The sequence below is a fragment of the Oncorhynchus clarkii genome, chromosome 25 (assembly GCF_045791955.1).
Source record: "Oncorhynchus clarkii lewisi isolate Uvic-CL-2024 chromosome 25, UVic_Ocla_1.0, whole genome shotgun sequence".
Classification (NCBI taxonomy): domain Eukaryota; kingdom Metazoa; phylum Chordata; class Actinopteri; order Salmoniformes; family Salmonidae; genus Oncorhynchus; species Oncorhynchus clarkii.
Window position 1 is genome coordinate 36,351,085 of NC_092171.1, and position 22,365 is coordinate 36,373,449.

Here is a 22,365-nt window from a genome sequence, read left to right on the forward strand (position 1 = left end):
ATATCCTATTGGTGAGCCAACTTGTAAATTCTTTTACTCTTTTAGTTAATTTTAAGGAATTCTTATCACACCTAAAGATTTTGCAATTGTTTTAGATGCCATTCCCTCAGGTGTTCCTTCATTATTCAGGAACGTGTCAAGACCTGACCCTCAGAACATACCGACGATTACCCCTGTTGACTCATCAGTAGGAAAGATTTGTTTTTCTTTTAGTCCATTCAACAACAGTAGGGCTCTACAAGCCTTGTTTCAACAGGATGTCATGCCTTATTGAAATGGTTTTATTGATAATATGTGTTGGGAAAAAGTTTGGATGTACCTACATTCCCACTTGTTAACAAAATTAAGGGCGTTTTTTTTAAAACAGTGTTTCATCTTTTTTTTAGCTTTGTATTCATGGAAGGAATCTGTGGCAAGACATCAGTAGATATATAATTGAACACATTTATGAAGATTTTACATTATTATGGAGAGATGTGCTGCTTGGATTCTTTACCTACAATAGAAATAAGTTGAAACAATTTTATGATGTTCATTTCATCATTCTTTTGGCCAAATTTCATATTCACAAATGTAAATTTACAAACAAAACACCACATTTTATTACCTTGCAAAAATACATGTAACTGTATTTTAAGACAATTAAATACTCTGCCAACAAAAAAAAAATGTTAGAATGATAAATGTCTGTATGTCCCTTAAGGTCCTTGTGTAATGTGATATTGTACCCCCTAGCCCCGCCCCTAGTCCAGCCCCGCCCCTAGCCCAATTGTCCTTGGTATATTCTTTATATATCCTTGTTTCCCCAGGTACTTTTTGTATTGATTTGTTGTTAACAAAAAAAATTGAAAGGGGAAGGGAAAAAAAAGGATAAAAGTGACAAATTCCTACCACCTTGCTTGTGTCTGCATCTCATGACCAGAGGACCGTTTTACTGATGTTCAGAGACATGCAGTGGAAGAAAAAATATATGTTGTTGTTTCATTGTTATCAGCGTTGTTTTTTTTATAAGTATGAAACACTATTTAACATTAAAACAGACAATTACTCATGAGAGAATTCATTATATATTTATTTCATTGGTCAAATATTGCTACTGGAGGTGGCTAATTGCTATTACCTATGAGTTCAGAGTGTGAAAAAGATAGCCTGGTCCCTCTGTAGATGTTCTTGCCAACTCCATTGCTCAAGCCAATGTTTGGCATGTGAGTGACAAGGAGTTGGCACGATAGCACATACAGCCTGGTGTTCATGCTATGGAAAATGTACACTAGATGGCACAATTTACCAACATTGCTACCCAGCAGTCACTCTCACAGAGTTACCGACATGGAAGGGACAACTAGAAAACGAAGAAAAGACATTGGTGATGTCGATGGGAATTGGTAATATCTATCAGAAATATTGAACACAGGGTTTCAATCTCTCTCCACATCCTATCCCCCTCTCCTCACCATCTCCCTTTCTCCTCATCCTTACCCTCTCTCCTCAACCTGTCCTTCTCTCCTACTGAGGACCGACAGAGTGTTTTAGATCTGAGTGTATAGAAATCAGCACCATGGACAGTGACACATGGACCAGTTGAGGGGTTTATTGTTATGTTTTCTATGAATATCAAAACACTGAAATCTCAATATATTATGATATTATATATATCAGTGGTAGAAAAAGTACTAAATTGTCATACTTGAGTAAAAGTAAAGATACCTTAATAGAAAATGACTCAAGTAAAAGTTAAAGTCACCCAGTAAAATACTACATGAGTAAAAGTCTAATGTATTTGGTGTTAAAAATAATTAAGTATCAAAAGTAAATGGAATTGCTGTAATGTATATAAGTATCAAAAGTAAAAGTGTAAATCATTTCACATTCCTTTTATTAAGCAAACCAGACAGCACAATTTATTTATATTTTTTATTGACGGATTGCCAGAGGCACACTCCAACACTCAGACATAATTTACAAACAAAGCATTTGTATTGAGTGAGTCTGCCAGATCAGATGCAGTAGGGATGACCATGGATGTTCTTTTGATAAGTGTGTGAATTGGACCATTTTCCTGTCAAAATGTAACAAGTACTTTTGGGTGTCAGGGAAAATGTATGGAGTACAAAGTACATTCCTTTATTTTGGAATGTAGTGAAGTAAAAGTAGCCAAAAATATAAATAGTAAAGTACAGATACCCCCCCAAAAGACTATTTTTATTTAAGTAATTTACGCCACTGATTATGGTTGCCTTCTCTCCTACTGAGGACCGACAGAGTGTTTTAGGTCTCACACACTCCTTGCTCTGGCCAAACGCTATGCCACACCCACATACGTTCATTTCTTCTCTGCATTGAGTCTGGATCTGAGTACTTCCCACGACTCTTCACCGAATGCGAACAGATTCGGGGCCGTGTGATTGGTCCAGAAACCGATGGGTTGGGCCAGAGCCAGAACACACGTGGGTAAAGCAGCAAAAATTCGTCATTGGTTTTGATAATCTGATTGGTTAGAGATTATTCAATCGCTGATGACGTTGTTTTGTACAACACCTCTCTTGCCCCTCGTCACCACAAACAACTTCAGTGATGTCAGTGTCAGACTAAAGTATGTAACAAACGACAGAGCAGTTTTAGTTAAAGCCCACTGGTTGGTGCACAACATGCAGTACAAGAGAAAGAAGAGCCAGATAACAGAAAGCGTGTCTGCTTCGTATTCCCAAGATAGTGCACTTCCCTATGGGCCCTGGTCAATAGTAGGGCTGGGATGATACCAGTATCGCAGACCTTCAGTGGCAATTCAATAAACAACATAAAGTAGTATCTGGTGCTAGCTACTACACATGCTTCCCAATTCAATAAACAGTTTGGCTCATCAGAATTCTTTATACCATTGTAACAGAAGAGGTAAATATAATTGATCCCTGAGAAAGAGCGAATGAGAAGAGGGGAATTGAAAAAGCATTAGAACGGGTTGAATTTGTGGTGGGGATGGCACTGCTTTGGATAGTGGCCGTTTTACGAAAAGTTGTACCATCGAGAACATCTTGACTGGCTGCATCACCCTTAGCATGGCAACTGCTTGGCATTGGACCGCAAGTCGCCATAGAGCATGGTGCTTACAGCCCAGTACATCATTGGGGCCGAGCTCACTGCCATCCAGGACCTTTATAGCAGGCGGTGTAAGAGGAAGGCCTAAAAATGGTCATAGACTCCAGCCACCCAAGTCATAGACTGTTCTCTCTGCTACCGCACGGTTAGCAGTACAGATGCACCAAGTTTGGGACCAACAGGATTCTGAACAGCTTCTACCTCCAAGCCATAAGACTGCTAAATAGTTAGTGAAATAGTTAACCAAATAGTTACCCGGACTATCTGCATTGATCCTTTTTGTACTAACTCTTTTGACTCATCACATACACTGCTGCTACTGTTTATTATCTATCCTGTTGCTTAGTCACTTTATTCCTATCTATATGTCCTGTACATAATTACCTCAATTACCTTGTACCCCGTGTATAAACCTAGTTATCATTACTCATTGTGTATTTATTCTTCGTGTTATTATTTTTCTATTATTTCTCTATTTTTCTCTCTGCATTTTTGGGTAAGTAAGCATTTCACTGTTAGTCTACACCTATTGTTTACGAAGCATGTGAAAAATACAATTTGATTTGAATAAAGGGTCTTTAATTCAAAATGTCACATTTCTGAGCATATAATCAATAATGGAAAAGTTATTCATGTGTTATTAATGAGATATTATGTGTTTGTCCAGAGTGTAACAGTATTTGGGGCAACATCTCCGCTTGATTCCTGAATCTAGGTCTCTCCTGTATCTAGGACGTAAATCCATATTTAGAAGTTGTGTTCCTTCTTCTCAGTCACTTTCCCTCAGGCACAATTAATTACCACAGGAGGTAAACTAAAAACGCAATGGATGACCATAATCATGACTGTCGTGCTGCACCAAACCTGGCCATGGTTAATATACAGTAATATACAGTATCAGCTATTAGGGTGCTGTCAGATTCACAGTTTTCAAGATGAAGTTAATTTGAAGATATAGGGTCGGTTTCTTGGACACAGATTAAGCCCATTAAGCTCGGTGGAGCATCTTCATTGAAAGGGCTTTTTAGTCCAGGAGCAGGCTTAACCTTTGTCGGGAAACCAGCCCATATGTTATAGAGACAGAAACCTGAATGTGGTTGAGTGCTACAGAGTGTAGGCAGTGTATAGCACAGCAGCCCATAGCGTATATAGAACAGATCCCTAGACGCACAATGAAGAGTCTGAGGACACAGCAAAGTAAAACTACAGCATAGCAAAGAACAGATATGTGGTAAACATAACCTGTCTCTAAATTACGACATGCCAGCAAATATAAGGGTCAAGGTTTCACTTTTTTTAAATTAATATTCAATTAATAAACAACAAAATACAATGCGTGGGAAAAGAATCACTCCGAACTGGGAAATTAATTCAAGCAGACATACATAAGGCTGTGTCACAGGCGGCCTCGACCGGGAGACCCATGAGGCGGCGCACTGTTGGCCCAACGTCGTCCGGCTTAGGGAAGGGTTTGGTCGGCCGGGATGTCCTTGTGTCACGACTTCTTCCGAAGTTGGTCCCTCTCCTTGTTCGGGCGGCGTTCGGCGGTCGACGTCACCTGTCTTCTAGCCATCGCTGATCCACCTTTAATTTTCCATTGGTTTTGTCTTTGTTTTCTACACACCTGGTTTCATTCCCCAATTACATGTTCATGTATTTAACCCTCTGTTTACCCCATGTTTTTGTGCGTGATTGTTTCTTGTTCATTCGGGACGTTATGGCTGGATTTCGACAGGTGCTGTTTTCACCCGTGCGTAATTGATTACCATTTATTGTTGGTAAAGTGTATTGTTACCTTGTGCCTTTATTTTGAGTAAAGTATGTTGCTCATTCATTCTGCTCTCCTGCGCCTGACTTCATGCACCAGCTACACTGACCTTCTGACAGAATCACGCACCCAACCATATGGAGTCAGCAGGAGCAGACACCCACATATTTGGGGTCGAGGATCGTGTCAGGCAGCATGTGGCCATGCTACAACATCTCGGCACCGCCATGGATCGCGTCCGGCAGACTATGGATCGCTGGGAGAGAAGAGGAGTTCCTCCAGCGCCTCCACCAGCACCACCAAGGGCACCGCAACTCACCCCTCCTTCACCCGGTCCCAGTGGGATTCGGCTCGCTCTTCTGAGGGAGTATGATGGGATGGCTGCGGGATGTCAGGGGTTCCTACTCCAGCTGGAGCTCTACCTGGCAACCGTCCACCCGGCTCCTTCGGGCCGTGAGAGCGTGTCAGCCCTTGTCTCCTGTCTCTCAGGGAAAGCCCTGGAGTGTGCCAACGCCGTATGGGAGGAAGGAGAAGCGGTGTTGGACCAATTCAAGGATTTCACGTCTCGTCCACCTTAGGCAGGGGACGAGGAGCGCACAGGAGTTCGCTTTGGACTTTCGGACCCTGGCCGCGGGATGGAACGACAGGGCGCTGATCGATCGCTACCGTTGTAGTTTGCGCGAGGAAGTCCGTTGGGAGTTGGCCTGCAGGGACACCACTCTTACCTTTGACCAGCTGGTGGACCTGTCCATCTGGTTGGATAACCTGCTGGCTACCAGAGGACGTCCAGATTGGGGTCTGTCGATTCCATCCCAAGCACCACCGCTCCTACGCCCATGGAGCTGGAAGGTGCTGCACTTAGGGAGACCGGAGGAGGAGCCGGTCCATGCACCATCTGTGGCCGCCTAGGGCACACTGCCGGTCAGTGCTGGGGAGGTTCCTTTGGGAGTCGAGGCAGCACAGGGCACACTACCGGTCAGTGCTGGGGAGGTTCCTTTGGGAGTCGAGGCAGCAGGCAGGGCACTCTCGTGTCACCCCAGGTGAGTCGGCACCAGGCTCACCCAGAGCCCTCTGTTGCACACATGTTTTTGTATATTAATTAGTTTTCCTGCATTCCCAGCATAAGGCGCTCGTAGATTCAGGCGCAGCTGGGAACTTTATTGACAGATCATTTGCCCATAGTTTAGGATCCCTATTGTTCCAGTGGATTTGCCCTTCCCAGTTCACGCCCTAGATAGTCGACCATTAGGGTCAGGGCTAATTAGGAAGGCCACCGCTCCACTGGGAATGGTGACGCAGGAGGGTCACAAGGAGAGAATCAGTCTGTTGCTTATTGATTCTCCTGCATTTCCTGTGGTGCTGGGCCTATCCTGGTTGGCCTGTCATCACCCCACTATTCCGTGGCAACAGAGGGCTATCACGGGGTGGTCATGAAAGTGCTCGGGGAGGTGTTTAGGGGTTTCCGTTGGTGCGACTACGATGGAAAGTTCAGACCAGGTCTCCACCGTGCGCATCCCCTCTGAATATGCCGATTTGGCTCTCGCCTTTTGTAAGAAGAGGGCGACTCAATTACCACCCCATCGACGGGGGGATTGTGCGATAATTCTCCTGGTAGATGCAGCACTTCCCAGGAGTCCTGTGTATCCCCTGTCACAGGAGGAGACGGCGGTTATGGAAACATATGTCTCAAAATCCCTGGGGCAGGGATACATTCTGCCCTCCACTTCACCTGCCTCCTCAAGTTTCTATTGTGTGAAGAAGAAGTATGGAGTTCTGCGCCTGTGTATTGACTATCGAGGTATCAACCAGATCACTGTTAGGTACAGTTAGCCGCTACCTCTCATAGCCAGTGCTATTGAGTCAATGCACGGGGCGCGCTTCTTCACTAAATTGGATCTCAGGAGCGCTTACAGCCTGGTGCATATCCAGGAGGGAAACGAGTGGAAGCCGGCGTTCAGTACCACCTCAGGGCACTATGAGTCCCACGTCATGCCGTACGGGTTGATGAATGCTCCATCAGTTTTCCAGGCCTTTGTAGACGAGATTCTCAGAGACCTGCACGGGCAGGGTGTGGTAGTGTATATCGATGATATACTGATCTATTCTGCCACACGCGCCGCGCACGTGTCTCTGATGTGTAGGGTACATGGGTGACTGCTGGAGCATGACCTGTACGTCAAGGCTGAGAAATGTGTGTTCTCCAAACATGCCGTTTCCTTCCTGGGTTATCGCATTTCCACCTCTGGGGTGGTGATGGAATGTGACCGCATTACAGCCGTGCGTAATTGGTCAACTCCAACCACTGTAAAGGACGTGCAGCGGTTTTTAGGGTTTATGCGGGGTTTTGGTCAGGTGGCTGCTCCCATTACCTCACTGCTGAAGGGGGGCCGGCGTGCTTGCGCTGGTCAGCAGAGGCGGGCAGAGCCTTCAGTCGCCTGAAGGAGCTGTTCGCCGACGCTCCCGTGCTGGCTCATCCGAGACCCCTCTTTGGCGTTCATAGTGGAGGTGGATGCGTCCACCAAAGCTCCGCCCCTGAGCTTTCTTCTCGGGCCACTGATCGGTTGATTCGATGGGCCCATACACTACCCTCTTCGGTTCATCCTGGTATCGAGTGGACAGTGCGGAGTCTTAGGGAGAGGTACTGGTGGCCCACTTTGGTCAAGGACGTGAGGTTTTATGTCTCCTCCTGCTCGGTGTGCGTTTAGAGCAAGGCTTCGACACCTGCCTAGAGGGAAGTTACAGCCCCTCCCCGTTCCACAACGGCCATGGTCGCATTTGTCGGTGAATTTTCTCACCGACCTTCCCCCGTCTCAGGGAAACACCACGATCCTGGTCGTTGTGGACCGGTTTTCTAAGTCCTGCCGTCTACTCCCTTTGCCCGGTCTCCCTACGGCCCTACAGACTGCGGACGCCCTTTTTACACACGTCTCCCGGCACTACGGGGTGCCTGAGGACATCGTTTCTGATCGTGGTCCCCAGTTCACATCCAGAGTTTGGAGGGCGTTCATGGAACGGCTGGGGGTCTCGATCAGCCTGGTTTTCACCCCGAGAGTAATGGGCAGGTGGAGACAGTAAACCAGGATGTGGGTAGGTTTCTGCAGTCGTATTGCCGGGACCATAAACGAGGTGTGTTATAGGTTACAGCTTCCTCCTTACTATCGCATTAACCCCTCGTTTCATGTGTCTCTCCTCAGGCCAGTGGTGGCTGGTCCACTGCAGGAAGGTGAGGTGCCGGAGGTCCCTCCACCCCCTCTGGACATCGAGGGATCCCTGGCGTACACTGTACGTGCTATTCTGGACTCTAGACGCCAGGTGAGGGGCCTACAGTACCTCGTGGACTGGGAGGGGTACGGTCCAGAGGAGAGGTGCTGGGTACCGATGGGGGACATTTTGGACCCTTCACTACTGAGAGACTGAGGGGTACTGAGGGGTTCTGTCACTACTCCCACCGATGGTGGCTCCCCTGCCTGTTCGGGCGGCGCTCGGCGGTCGTCGCCAGTCTACTAGCCGCCACCGATCCCTTTTTCCTTTTCTGTTCGTTTGGTCTTATTGGTTGCACTTGTCTCTTATTTTGTTGATTGATTCATGTCTATTTAAGCCTGTTAGGTCCGCCTATTTTTGTGCGGGATTGTTTTCTGTTAGTCAGGGTGTACGTGTTTGTGTTCCTGTCCGTTTGTGCCCTGTGTTGGGTCGGACAATTTTTCTGTCTATTTATTGCCTATTGTTTAGGGCGTTCGTTTGGGAATCTAAATAAAGACGGTTTGCCCAGTTCCTCTGCCCTCTGCAATTGACTCTGCACTCACCACTCCGGGCGATTGTGACATATGGAATCATTTAGTAACCGAAGAAGTGTTAAACAAATCAAAATACAGTTTATATTTGAAATTCTTCAAAGTAGCCATCCTTTGCCTTGATGACAGCTTTGCACACTCTTGGCATTCTTTCAACCAGCTTCACCTGGAATGCTTTTTCAACCGTCTTGAAGTAGTTCCCACATATGCTGAGCACTTGTTGGCTGCTTTTCCTTCATTCTTTGGTCCGACTAATCCCAAACCATCTCATTTGGGTTGAGGTCAGGTGATTGTGGAGGCCAGGTCATCTGATGCAGCACTCCATCACTCTCCTTGGTCAAATATATTTCCACCGGTCTAATGTCCATTGCTCATGTTTCTTGGCCCAAGCAAGTCCCTTCTTCTTATTGGTGTCTTTTAGAAGTGGTTTCTCTGCAGCAATTCGACCATGAAGGCCTGATTCACACAGTCTCCTCTGAACAGTTTATGTTGAGATGTTTATGTTGTGTCTGCATTTATAAAGGCTGCAATCTGAGGTGCAGTTAACTCTATTGAACTTATCCTCTGCAGCATAGTTAGCTCTGGGTCTTCCTTCCCTGTGGCGGTCCTCATGAGAGCCAGTTTCATCATAGCGATTGATTGTTTTTGCGACTGCACTTCAAATCAAATCAAATCAAATCAAACTTCATTAGTCACATGCGCTGAATACAACAAGTGTAGACCTACTGTGAAATGCTTACTTACAAGCCAACAGTACAGTTCAAAAAGAGTTAAGAAAATATTTACCAAATTAACACAATAACGAGGGTATATACAGGAGGTACCGGTACCGTGTCAGTGTGCAGGGGTACTGGTTAGTTGAGGTCATTTGTACATGTTTTTTTTTTAATGTAACCTTTATTTAACTAGGCAAGTCAGTTAAGAACAAGTTCTTATTTTGAAAGTATACAGAAGATAGCCCTATTTGGTAAAAGACCAAGTCCATATTAAGACAAGAACAGCTCAAATAAGCAAAGAGAAACGACAGTCCATCATTACTTTAAGACATGGTCAGTCAATACAGAACATTTCAAGAACTTTGAAAGATTCTTCAAGTGCAGTCGCAAAAACCATAAAGCGCTATGATGAAACTGGCTCTCATGAGGACCGCCACAGGAATGGAAGGCCCAGAGTTACCTTTGCTGCAGAGGATAAGTTCATTAGAGTTACCAGCCTCAGAAATTGCAGCCCAAATAAATGCTTCACAGAGTTCAAGTAACAGACACATCTCAACATCAAATTTTCAGAGACTATGTGAATCAGGCCTTCATGGTCGAATTCCTGCAAAGAAACCACTACTAAAGGACACCAATTATAAGAAGAGACTATCTTGGGCCAAGAAACACGAGCAATGGACATTAGACCGGTGGAAATTTGTCCTTTGGTCTGGAGTCCAAATTTGAGATTTTGGTTCCAACCGCCATGTCTTTGTGAGACGCGGTATGGGTGAATGGATGATCTCCGCATGTGTACTTCCCACCGTAAAGCATGGAGGAGGAGGTGTTATGGTGTGGGGATGCTTTGCTGGTGACACTGTCTGATTTATTTAGAATTCAAGGCACACTTAACCAGCATGGCTACTAAAGCATTCTGCAGTGATACGTCATCCCAATCTGGATTGCGCTTAGTGGGACTATAATTTGTTTTTCAACAGGACAATGACTCAACATACCTCCAGGCTTTGTAAGGGATATTTTACCAAGAAGGAGAGTGGTGGAGTGCTGCATCAGATGACCTTGTCTCCACAATCCCCCAACGTCAACCAAATTGAGATGGTTTGGGATTAGTCGGACCAAAGAATGAAGGAAAAGCAGTCAACAAGTGCTCAGCATATGTGGAAACTCCTTTTCGACTGTTGGAAAAGCATTCCAGGTTAAGCTGGTTGAGAGAATGCCAAGGTCTAGCTAAAAGTTATTTCCTCTATCTGTAATCACGTGGCTAGGTCACTGAGTGAGTGTTTGACAATAACCTTGTCTTAGAGGTCTCCTCTATCTGGGGACGAAGTAGTGTAATTCTAAAATGTTTGTATGTCAGTCTTTTAAAAGCTAACACAGTTTATTTTATAAGACTGACTGAAAGATAAACATTTTGGAATTCTAGTCTATCCTCATGAAACTCTTGGATATCACAGTTTCACTTTTATGTTAGTCAGACAGCAAGATTGGGTCACTCATATAAATCCTCTTAAGAATCGGACCTTTTAAAAAAATGTTTTTTGTCTAAAATGACATACCCAAATCTAACTACCCGTGGCTCAGGCCCTGAAGCAAGGATATCCATTTTCTTGGTACCATTTGAAAGGAAACACTTTGAAGTTTGTGGAAATGTGAAAGGAATGTAGGAGAATATAACACATTAGATCTGGTAAAAGATTATACAAAGAAAAAGAAAAAGTTTTTTTTTGGCAGCAGTGTATGTGCAAAATCTTAGACTGATCCAATGAACCATTCCATTTCTGTTCAAAATGTTATGTCAAGACTGCCCAAATATGCCTAATATGTTAACTAATAACTTTTCAAGTTCAAAACTGTGCACTCTCCTCACCATTGGCATGGTATTTTTTCACTGTAATAGCTACTGTAAATTGGACAGTGCAGTTAGATTAACAATAATTTAAGCTTTCTGACAATATCAGATATGTCTATGACCTGGGAAATGTTCTTGTTACTTACAACCTCATGCTAATCGCATTAGCCTACTTTAGCTCAACCGTCCCGCAGTGGACCCATTTTAATGAAAGGGGGAAAAAACAGGAGACACTAGGCCCTCCATGGAATGAGTTTGACACCTCTAGTGTAAAGTGAGTATCACAGCCATAGAAATATAATAACTATTTTATTCATTATATTTATATTGTCTCAGTAAGCCCTTTCATGGTGGTGTGCTGTAGCCAGGAGACTGTACACACTTAGAAAAAAAAGGAACTATCTAGAACCTAAAACGGTTCTTCAGCTGTCCCCATAGGATAACTCTTTGAAGAACCCTTTTTGGTTAAAGGTAGAAGAACCTTTTTGGTTCAAGGTAGAACCCCTCTGAGTTCCATGTGGAACCCTTACCACGGAGGGTTCTACATGGAACCCAAAGGGGTTCTATGTGGAACCAAAATGTGTTCTCCCCGGAACCAAAAAAGGGTTCTCCTATGGGGACAGCCGAAGAACCCTTTTGTAACCATTTTTTCTAAGAGTGTACTAGAATGTATGTCACAGTGGGATGCTGTAGCCAGCAAACTCTATAGCAGGCTGTATGTCACAGTGGGGTGCTGTAGCCAGTAGACTGTGTAGCAGGCTGTATGTCACAGTGGGGTGCTGTAGCCAGTAGACTGTGTAGCAGGCTGTATGTCACAGTGGGGTGCTGTAGCCAGTAGACTGTGTAGCAGGCTGTATGTCACAGTGGGGTGCTGTAGCCAGTAGACTGTGTAGCAGGCTGTATGTCACAGTGGGGTGCTGTAGCCAGTAGACTGTGTAGCAGGCTGTATGTCACAGTGGGGTGCTGTAGCCAGTAGACTGTGTAGCAGGCTGTATGTCACAGTGGGGTGCTGTAGCCAGTAGACTGTGTAGCAGGCTGTATGTCACAGTGGGGTGCTGTAGCCAGTAGACTGTGTAGCAGGCTGTATGTCACAGTGGGGTGCTGTAGCCAGTAGACTGTGTAGCAGGCTGTATGTCACAGTGGGGTGCTGTAGCCAGGAGACTGTATAGCAGGCTGTATGTCCTGCTGGTCTGTTTATTACCCTGTTGTTTGGATCAGTGGATTTACCATGGATATGAGCTTAATCATCTCCACAGAGGTGTTTATTACAAACCCCACACAGACAGCCTACTGCCCCATAACCATGTACTGTTGATGGAATGTGCTGAAAGGGTCTGAAATGAGAACGATATAAACTGACATTCCTGACACCTAATCCAGTGGGGAAAATGTGTTGAAATGAAATATTTATGTATAGGTATGAGTTTTACCCAGCTGTCCCTCTCTGTTCAAGTCCCCATATAGCCCTCTGCCCTCTGAGTCCATTGTCTCCAGGGCGGTGCTAGCAGCATTTAAATGTTGTTTCTGACTGGCCCATGTTGATGCTGTCATTTTGATTGTCTCTGCTGGACAGCCCTCTGTCTATCTGCAGCATGTGCTGCACTAGGAAAGCTCCTGCCTTGTCAACATTGACATTGGCCTGGAAGTCAGACATAAGGGAACATGGTACAAGGAAAAAATATACACTACCGTTCAAAAGTTTGGGGTCACAATTTTTTGTCCATTAAAATAACATAAAATTGATCAGAAATGCAGTATAGACATTGTTAATGTTGTAAATGACTATTGTAGCTGGAAACGGCTGATTTTTAATGGAATATCTACATAGACGTACATAGGCCCATTATCAGCAACCATCACTCCTGTGTTCCAATGGCACGTTGTGTTAGCTAATCCAAGTGTATCGTTTTAAAAGGATAATTGATCATTAGAAAACCAGTTTGAAATTATGTTAGCACAGCTGAAAACTGTTGTTCTGATTAAAGAAGCAATAAAACTGGCCTTCTTTAGACTAGTTAAGTATCTGGAGCATCAGCATTTTTGGGTTCGATTACAAGCTCAAAATGTCTAGAAACTCGTCAGTCTATTCTTGTTCCGAGAAATGAAGGCTATTCCATGTGAGAAATTGCCAAGAAACTGAAGATCTCGTACAAGACTGTATCCTACTCCCTTTACAGAACAGCACAAACGGTCTCTAACCAGAATAGAAAGAGGAGTGAGAGGACAAGTACATTAGAGTACCCTCAAAACACCAGTCTCAACGTAAATAGTGACGAGGCGACTCCGGGATGTTGGCCTTCTAGGCAGAGTTCCTCTGTCCAGTGTCTGTGTTCTCTTAATCTTTTATTTTTATTGGGCAGTCTGAGATATGGCTTTTTCTTTGCAACTCTGCCTAGAAGGCCAGCATCCTGGAGTCTGTACGCCTATGTAGATATTCCATTAAAAATCTGCCGTTTCCAGCTACAATAGTCACTTACAACATTAACAATGTCTACACTGTATTTCTGATTAATTTGATGTTATTATAATGGACAAAAAATTGGCTTTTCTTTCAAAAACAAGGACATTTCTAAGTGACCCCAAACTTTTGAACGGCAGTGAATATATTTAAGAATGTTGAAATGTAACCCCTTTTAGTCAGAGTCAGTATCAGATCTGTATCAGTTTTTCGTTAAATTAAAACATCCATTAGTCCCCAAACCTATAATGAGAGTGAATTGAGCTTTTACTAACAGAGTGAGGCCAAATGGTTGTTGCGCTGACAGCCAATGCAATACATGTTTGCCTTGCACAGCTTCTTTAAACCGCAGTAAAGCACTGCTACTATAGTATGAACGTTAAAGTGAATGTGTAACACACCGTAAACCTTTATGAGTACATTGTTACCGTGTTAAAGTTAAACAATTAACATCAGGTAACTTCCTTCCATAACTGATATCTCCCTCACCTTTGCTGACGTGTCAAACCACCCCAGAAAGCCTTCTTCTTCACAGTAGTTGTTAGACAGGGCAGACAGCTCCTTGTTCTCCTCTTTCTGGTCACACTTGGACAGCAAGGATAGGGGCTTCCACTGTGGATAGGGGTCTCACTTTGCTATCTAGGTCATGCTTCCACTGTGTGGCAGTCTCTAATGTCTCCATCTTCGTCACGTCAAAAACTATGAACGCCCCCATGGCCTCCTTGTAGTGCACTCTGGACATGTTCCTAATCCATTCCTAACCTTCAGGAGTAGAGAAAAGCACAGTGTGTCCCTATAGACCTGGTGAAAAGCAGTGCACTATCAAGAGAATAGGGTGTCTTTTGGGACACTACGATACAGGTTGTTATCTGCTTTGCTTTCTTAAATCCTTCTTAACTTTGATTGAAAGCTGTTCCCTACATACATATTAATCTGTCTGTACAACTTGGAAAGCTGTTCCCTACATACATATTAATCTGTCTGTACAACTTGGAAAGCTGTTCCCTACATACATATTAATCTGTCTGTACAACTTGGAAAGCTGTTCCCTACATACATATTAATCTGTCTGTACAACTTGGAAAGCTGTTCCCTACATACATATTAATCTGTCTGTACAACTTGGAAAGCTGTTCCCTACATACATATTAATCTGTCTGTACAACTTGGAAAGCTGTTCCCTACATACATATTAATCTGGCTGTACAACTTGGAAAGCTGTTCCCTACATACATATTAATCTGGCTGTACAACTTGGAAAGCTTAATGTTTGTCTACAATCCATGGGGAGATAACCTAGTAAACCTGACCAGGAGAACGCTACAACACCAGAGTGTGATCCAATGTCAGGAGACAGCAGAGGGAACACGCACCTATCCACATCGATGGGACCGTAGCAGAGAACGTGAAAAGCTTCAAGTTCCTCGGCTCACTGACAATCTGAAATGACCCACCCACACAGACAAATCAAATCAAATGGAATTGTATTGGTCACATACACATGATTATCAGATGTTAATGCGAGTGTAGTGAAATGCTTGTGCTTCTAGTTCCGACAGTGCAGCAATATATAATAAGTAATATATCAATTCCACAACAACTACCTTATACACACACATCTAAGTAAAGGAATAAGAATAGTAAGATTTTTTTTATATATATATATTATTTTTTTTTAACCTTTATTTAACTAGGCAAGTCAGTTAAGAACAAATTCTTATTTACAATGACGGCCTAGGAACAGTGGGTTAACTGCCTGTTCATATAAATATATGGATGAGCATTGACCGAGCTGCATAGGCAAGATGCAATAGATGGTATAAAATACAGCATATACATATGAGATGAGTAATGCAAGATATGTAAACATTATTAAAGTGACTAGTGATCCATTTATTAAAGTGGCCAATGATTTAAAGTCTGTATGTAGGCAGCAGCCTCTCTGTGTTAGTGATGGCTGTTTAACAGTCTGATGGTAAGGAGAAAAAGCTATTTTACAGTCTCTCGGTCCCAGCATTGATGCACCTGTACTGACGTTGCCTTCTGGATGGTAGCGGGGTGAACAGGCCGTGGCTCGGGGGGTTGTTGTCCTTAATGACCTTTCGGACTTTCTGTGACATCGGGTGCTGTAGGTGTCCTGGAGGGCAGGTAGTTTGCCTCCGGTGATGCGTTGTGTAGATCGCACCACCCTCTGGAGAGCACTGCGGTTACTTAAACCTGCACCTTAGAGGCTGCTGCCTCATGTACATAGACATGGAATCACTCACTGGTCACTTTAATAATGTTTACATACTGTTTTACTCCTTTCATATGTATATACTGTATTTCACTGTATTTTAGTCAATGCCACTCCGACATTGCTCGTCCTAATATTTATATATTTCTTAATTCCATTATTTTACTTTTAGACTTGTGTGAATTGTTAGACACTACGGCACTGTTGGAGCTAGGAACACAAGCATTTTGCTAAACCCGCAATAACATCTGCTAAATATGTGTATGTGACCAATAACATTTCATTTCATTTATCCCAAGCAGAGAAACACAGAACTGTGAAGATTATCATATTGTTAACCAACTCCACAGTGAAATATATGTGCTCTTGAATATTCACTCTAATAGGCTTTATTGAGTTGGTTCGATAATCTTATTGCTCTTTCTAGGCATAATTGTTTTATGAGTGAGAAAAATTGGAAACATCCGTTGATAATATTTCAGCTGTGTGTCCTATAAACCTGCTTTCTTTACATCCCAAAGCTAAAGTCTCACCACGGTCTCATCGTCCCATTCAGTCGTTTTCAATGCGAAGTCAACTCCGTTCCTTGAAACGCATGTGGACGTAACGCGAGACGAAGCTGGTTTTTCCAACTCCTCGCTCTCCAATTACCACTTTAAATGTATACTCTGTGCATATACTAAACCCCCTGCCATGTTCAAATATTAACTGCAACATCAGGCTTGTCGTGATATAAACCAGAGAATGGCTCTACTTTCTTTTTGCTGCACGTGACCAATACAGACAGGCGTCATGAATGAATGACTCCGTACACATGCTTTTTTCCCCTTTTTTTTTATTCTAACAAAACATATATCTTTCAGAATCTAAAGGACAATGACTTTGTTCTGCACTGCTATATTAATGACATGTTTTAAACAGAAAACCTATTCAACTCTATGAAGCCATTTCTATCAAACAGCCTATTCATATTACTGATGATAATACCCATTGTTTATTACATTGTATATAGTGAGATCTTAACAATTGTGAAAAGTAAGAATAATGTTGTACAAACCCAACAGTCACAATAAACAACACATTTATAAATTGTTAAATAAACTTTACATAGTAATGCCTTTAGTAAACTAATCTGAATCGTTACCAAAATAGGATGGATACTACATACAGTTCATTCACAAAACCAATGAAGTTCAAATGACATTCAATTGACATTATATTACATTTTTGGCAATCATATTATATTCTAAACTGGATGGTTTGAGCCCTGAATGCTGATTGGCTGAAAGCTGTGGTATATCAGACCGTATACCACAGGTATGACAAAACATTTATTTTTACTCTTCTAATTAGGTTGGTAACCGGTTTATAATAGCAGCAATAAGGCTCCTCAGGGGTTTGTGGTATATGGCCAATATACCACGGCTAAGGGCTGTGTCCAGGCACTCCGAGTTGCGTCGTGTGTATAAGAACAGCCCTTAGCCGTGGTATATTGGCCATATACCACACCCCCTCGGGCCTTATTGCTTAAATAGAAACTGTTGCAAGTATGGGTTTAGAGGGCTGTTTATAAAATATACTGCAATTGAAATGAGAGACATAAAAAAGATATATATCTTGTGTAAATGGAAGCATACAGGATACATGGCACTTAAAAATCATTCTGGTTTTGTTTGCTACATTCTTACAGTAGTTATTGAATCAGTATCATAAGTTCATTCTGACGTTATCTGATGAGGACAGAGGCGTTAATAATCTTTGTTCTTTTTTTCAAAATAAATACACACTTGATATGAGCAAAACAACAAAACACATTCATCTAGAATATTTTACATTTACAGGTTATTGTTCTATTGGTAAACACAGGCCTACACAGCGCATATATAATTTATACACATATTTGTGTGAACTACAGGTGGGATAGTCTGGTAGCATTATAATTGATAAACCATCTAATTTCAAGCGGTGGAAGTTTGCCTTTATGAAAACAAGCAACAAAACACAATCATTATTGTAATACCTGATGATGCTGAAATGTACACTGTATTGTACCCTGAATAACTTCTACTTAAATGACTTCAATAGGTAGGACTATCTTATCTTTTTGTTTTCCTAATAAGCACAAAGCCTAGAGCAAGTTCGATGCTTTTCATCTCTTGCATAAACATGGAAATGCATTTTGCGATGGTTAAATCTTTCAGTCTTTTCTCCATGATATTTACTACACAACAAAAATACCTTTTTAAAAGTGTGCCTTCAGTGTTTTTGCTCACTTTTGTCCATGTAAACACAAACACTTTCACTCATAGATTTCATGAGTCAACCAATATTGTCCAGTCAGCCACTCAATAACTTATTCAAGACATTGTTGCCATTTCTTACTGGTCATTAAATGGAACACAAACAATATGCTACAAGTCATCAGCTACAAAATGGCTCTATATTATTCTACTATATCTACAGTACTCGTTCACAGAGTTGAGGAGCTTTCTTTATAGTCCTTCAAAATGACAGAGGCGTAGTTCGGAGGGGTGCACAATATGGACTCGGACACGGGTGAGGTGTTGTGGAAAGGGCTCCCCATGCTCGCTGTATCACGGAACGGAGAGGGGGGCATCAGGGCCATAGAATCCTCCATGGCTGATTTGATCTGAACAACGTCGTCCTCTTCTTCTTCGTGAATCAGGCCGTTGTCATACATGTATCCATGGAGGAGGCCAAACTGTTCCTCCTCCACCTCTACCTCCTCCTCCTCAATCTCATCCTCCTCCTCAATCTCCTCCTCTTCTTCTATCTCTAGGGTGGAGGTGGGTTCTTCGTCATCAAAGGGGCCAAGTTCTAGTTGCAGGGGCAGGATTGCATGCTGCTGGATGAGATGAGCCTGGTGGTACACAGGCCTGCCATGACTGCTCCCAGACCGGCCCCCAAAACCACCACCGCCCTCACCAGCCATAGGGCCAGGGCCGGGCAGACTGATCATGTCCATATCATTGAGCTCAGGGATGATGAAATCACTGTTGTACTGTAACAGTAGGTGGTCCGTGATGACCCTCTGTTGGGGGATCACTCTGCTCTGTGGCAGGGGCATGTGCTCAACAGGGGGATAATATTCAACCACCTCATCCACCTCTTTCATCGGCCCACCGATGGAGGGCATTATCTGCCCGTGGGCCATCATGTGGGGACTAAGGGGAGGGTTGTATCTGACTAGGTCGCACTCGTCCTCCTCGGCTACGTTGTACAGAGTTTTGGTGCTGAGGTCAGAGAACTCCATGGCCATGCTGCTGCCTGTGTTATGGTAGGTGTTAGTTAAGGGTCTGATGACAGCCATCTGATTGGAGCATCCTGCTTCCTGTCTCTTCACGTGCACAGACAGTCTGTGCCAATTGTGCTCCCCTTTTGGAGGATGATGTCTTGCACCTGGTTCAGACCATGACACAGACTTTCCATTAGAACTATAAACAGAATAAAGATGGCTGTTAGCTATTTCACAGGAACTCAGAAAAGTGAAGACAACAACAGCATTTCTGGTTCATGTAAAAATACATATTTTTTTAAACGAACGTTAAAATCAGATCAATTCTATGTTGAAGGTGACGTCTTGGGTCGAACTATACCTTACTGAGGACTGTATATCTTTATTTATCTATTCAGATTAAGGTATTTCCAATGTACTATAAATCATTATGCTGTGGTACAGTGTATCCTGATAGTACTCATGGGTATGCTGGTTTTCATTATATTCAGCAACAGATTTAATGTTAAGGTGTTTTTTAATTGAACATTTGACCTGGATCTGGCATAATATACTCTCTCTGTGTCCCAAATGGCATCATATTCCTTACATAGTGCAATACCTTTGGGGCCTGGTCAAAAGTAGAGAACTAACCTACATAGGGTATAGGGTGCCATGTGGGACAAATAATCTGAGAGTTAATTACTGTAAGACAAAATCAGCATCCCAGTGGTACCTCAGGAGAAAGGTCTGTACTCTCAAAGCGTCTCAGAGTACGAAATCTGATCTAGGATCAGGTCCCACCTGTCCGTGTAATCCTATTCATTATGATTTAAAAGGCTAAACTGATCCTAAATCAACACTCCTACTCTGATACTCTTTGTGAATACGGACCCAGGATTACATCAACCTACTTCTCAGAGTTCTTCTTCCGTTTGAACATGTTGAGCAGGCTGTTGCTCCGGCAAGTGCCGTCGCCCACGTGCATGCGCACGGCATCCGAGGTGGTGAAAGCACTGCGCACGTTACGCTCCGGCTTGGCGAGGATGATGTACATCTTGGGCGAGAACATACAGCCCAACGCCACGGTGACGCTCAGGCTCACGGAGAACGACGTGGTGATGATCTTATAGTTGGAGCCGAAGTAGATGGGGACAAACGCCAGCCAGATGATACAGGTGGTGTACATGGTGAAGGCGATGTACTTGGCCTCGTTGAAGTTGGCCGGGACGTTGCGCGTCTTGAAGGCGTAGTAGGTGCAGCTCAGGATGAGCAGGCCGTTGTAGCCCAGGGGCGCCACCATGCCCAGTGTACTGGTGTTGCAGATGAGGTACACCTCCCTGATGCTGGGGTAGGACTTGACGGGCATGGGCGGCTCCAATATGATCAGAGTAACCTCCAGGGTGAGCTGGACACTGACTAGGAGGCCGGCAATCACCAGCTGATTATACAAAATAAGAAGAAGACAGGTTTTATATGCCGTTTTTCAAGATCACAGATGCGTCTGAAATAACATTATATTCCTTGTAGTACTCTACTTTTGACCAGAGCCCTGAGAAGGCCCTAGAGCCCCGAGCATGTCCTAGAGCCCTGAGCATGTCCTAGAGCACTGAGCATGCCCTAGAGCCCTGAGCATGTCCTAGAGCCCTGAGAAGGCCCTAGAGCCCTGAGCATGCCCTAGAGCCCTGAGCAGGCCCTAGAGCCCTGAGCATGTCCTAGAGCCCTGAGAAGGCCCTAGAGCCCTGAGCATGCCCTAGAGCCCTGAGAAGGCCCTAGAGCCCTGAGCATGCCCTAGAGCCCTGAGCATGCCCTAGAGCCATGAGAAGGCCCTAGAACCCTGAGAAGGCCCTAGAGCCCAGAGCATGCCCTAGAGCCCTGAGCATGCCCTAGAGCCCTGAGCATGCCCCAGAGCCCTGAGCATGCCCTAGAGCCCTGAGAAGGCCCTAGAGCCCTGAGAAGGCCCTAGAGCCCTGAGAAGGCCCTAGAGCCCTGAGCATGTCCCAGAGCCCTGAGCATGCCCTAGAGCCCTGAGAAGGCCCTAGAGCCCTGAGAAGGCCCTAGAGCCCTGAGCATGCCCTAGAGCCCTGAGCATGCCCTAGAGCCCTGAGAAGGCCCTAGAGCCCTGAGCATGCCCTAGAGCACTGTGCATGCCCTAGAGCCCTGAGAAGGCCCTAGAGCCCTGAGCATGCCCCAGAGCCCTGAGCATGCCCTAGAGCCCTGAGAAGGCCCTAGAGCCCTGAGCATGCCCCAGAGCCCTGAGCATGCCCTAGAGCCCTGAGAAGGCCCTAGAGCCCTGAGCATGCCCTAGAGCCCTGAGAAGGCCCTAGAGCCCTAGAGCCCTGTGAGAGCCCTGAGAAGGCCCTAGAGCCCTGAGCATGCCCCAGAGCCCTGAGCATGCCCTAGAGCCCTAGAGCCCTGAGCATGCCCCAGAGCCCTGAGCATGCCCTAGAGCCCTGAGAAGGCCCTAGAGCCCTGAGCATGCCCTAGAGCCCTGAGAAGGCCCTAGAGCCCTGAGCATGCCCCAGAGCCCTGAGCATGCCCTAGAGCCCTGAGAAGGCCCTAGAGCCCTGAGCATGCCCTAGAGCCCTGAGCATGCCCCAGAGCCCTGAGCATGCCCCAGAGCCCTGAAAAGGCCCTAGAGCCCCGAGAAGGCCTTGGTCAAAAGTAGTGCACTGTTTATGGAAACCAAACAGATTAATACAAAAAAAGAGACTAAGGAATAAGTCTATATAATCACCTGGGCCCAGGCGCTCATAAAACGCGGCTTCCTGGTACAGATCTTCTTCTTGCTGCCTGCCAGGATGCGTGCGATGCGGTTGGTCTTGGTGACTAACGCTGAGTAGCACATGGCGGCCGAGAGGCCCACTAGGAGGCGCTGCAGGTAGCAGGAGGCCACGGTGGGCCGGGCGATCAGGGTAAAGGGGCAGATGTAGCCCAGAAAGATGCCGGCCAGGATGATGTAGCAGAGCTCACGGCTGGAGGACTTGACCACGGGCGTGTCTCGGAACAGGACGAAGATGAAAGTGACGAAGGAGGTGACTAGGATGCCCAGGCAGGCAAACACCACCTGGACGATGGACTCTGGGTTCCCCCACTCCAGGTACCGCAAGGTGATGGGCTCACAACCTGGGGAGAAGACACAGATAAAGAGAAAATGTGTGAGACCTTGCTCTGAAGATGTTTCACTAGAAACAAAGGAAAAAGGCTCTAATGTAA

At 44.6% G+C, this 22,365-nt stretch overlaps 1 protein-coding gene and 1 pseudogene across 1 annotated transcript in view; both read right to left on the reverse strand.

Annotated features, from left to right (window-relative positions):
• Positions 1-12,721: 12,721 nt before the first annotated feature.
• Positions 12,722-16,631, reverse strand: LOC139383636 (ras-related protein Rab-32-like; annotated as a pseudogene).
• A 1,472-nt stretch (positions 16,632-18,103) lies between these two features.
• LOC139383340 (metabotropic glutamate receptor 1-like) overlaps positions 18,104-22,365 on the reverse strand; it is a 34,342-nt gene continuing 30,080 nt past the window's right edge. The window contains exons 8-10 of the mRNA XM_071127844.1: positions 21,887-22,275; positions 20,064-20,590; positions 18,104-19,369 (exon numbers count right to left, since the gene is read on the reverse strand). Coding sequence (XP_070983945.1) covers positions 18,385-19,369; positions 20,064-20,590; positions 21,887-22,275 — 1,901 coding nt within the window. The 3' untranslated portion in view covers positions 18,104-18,384. The remainder of the gene's footprint in view (positions 19,370-20,063; positions 20,591-21,886; positions 22,276-22,365) is intronic.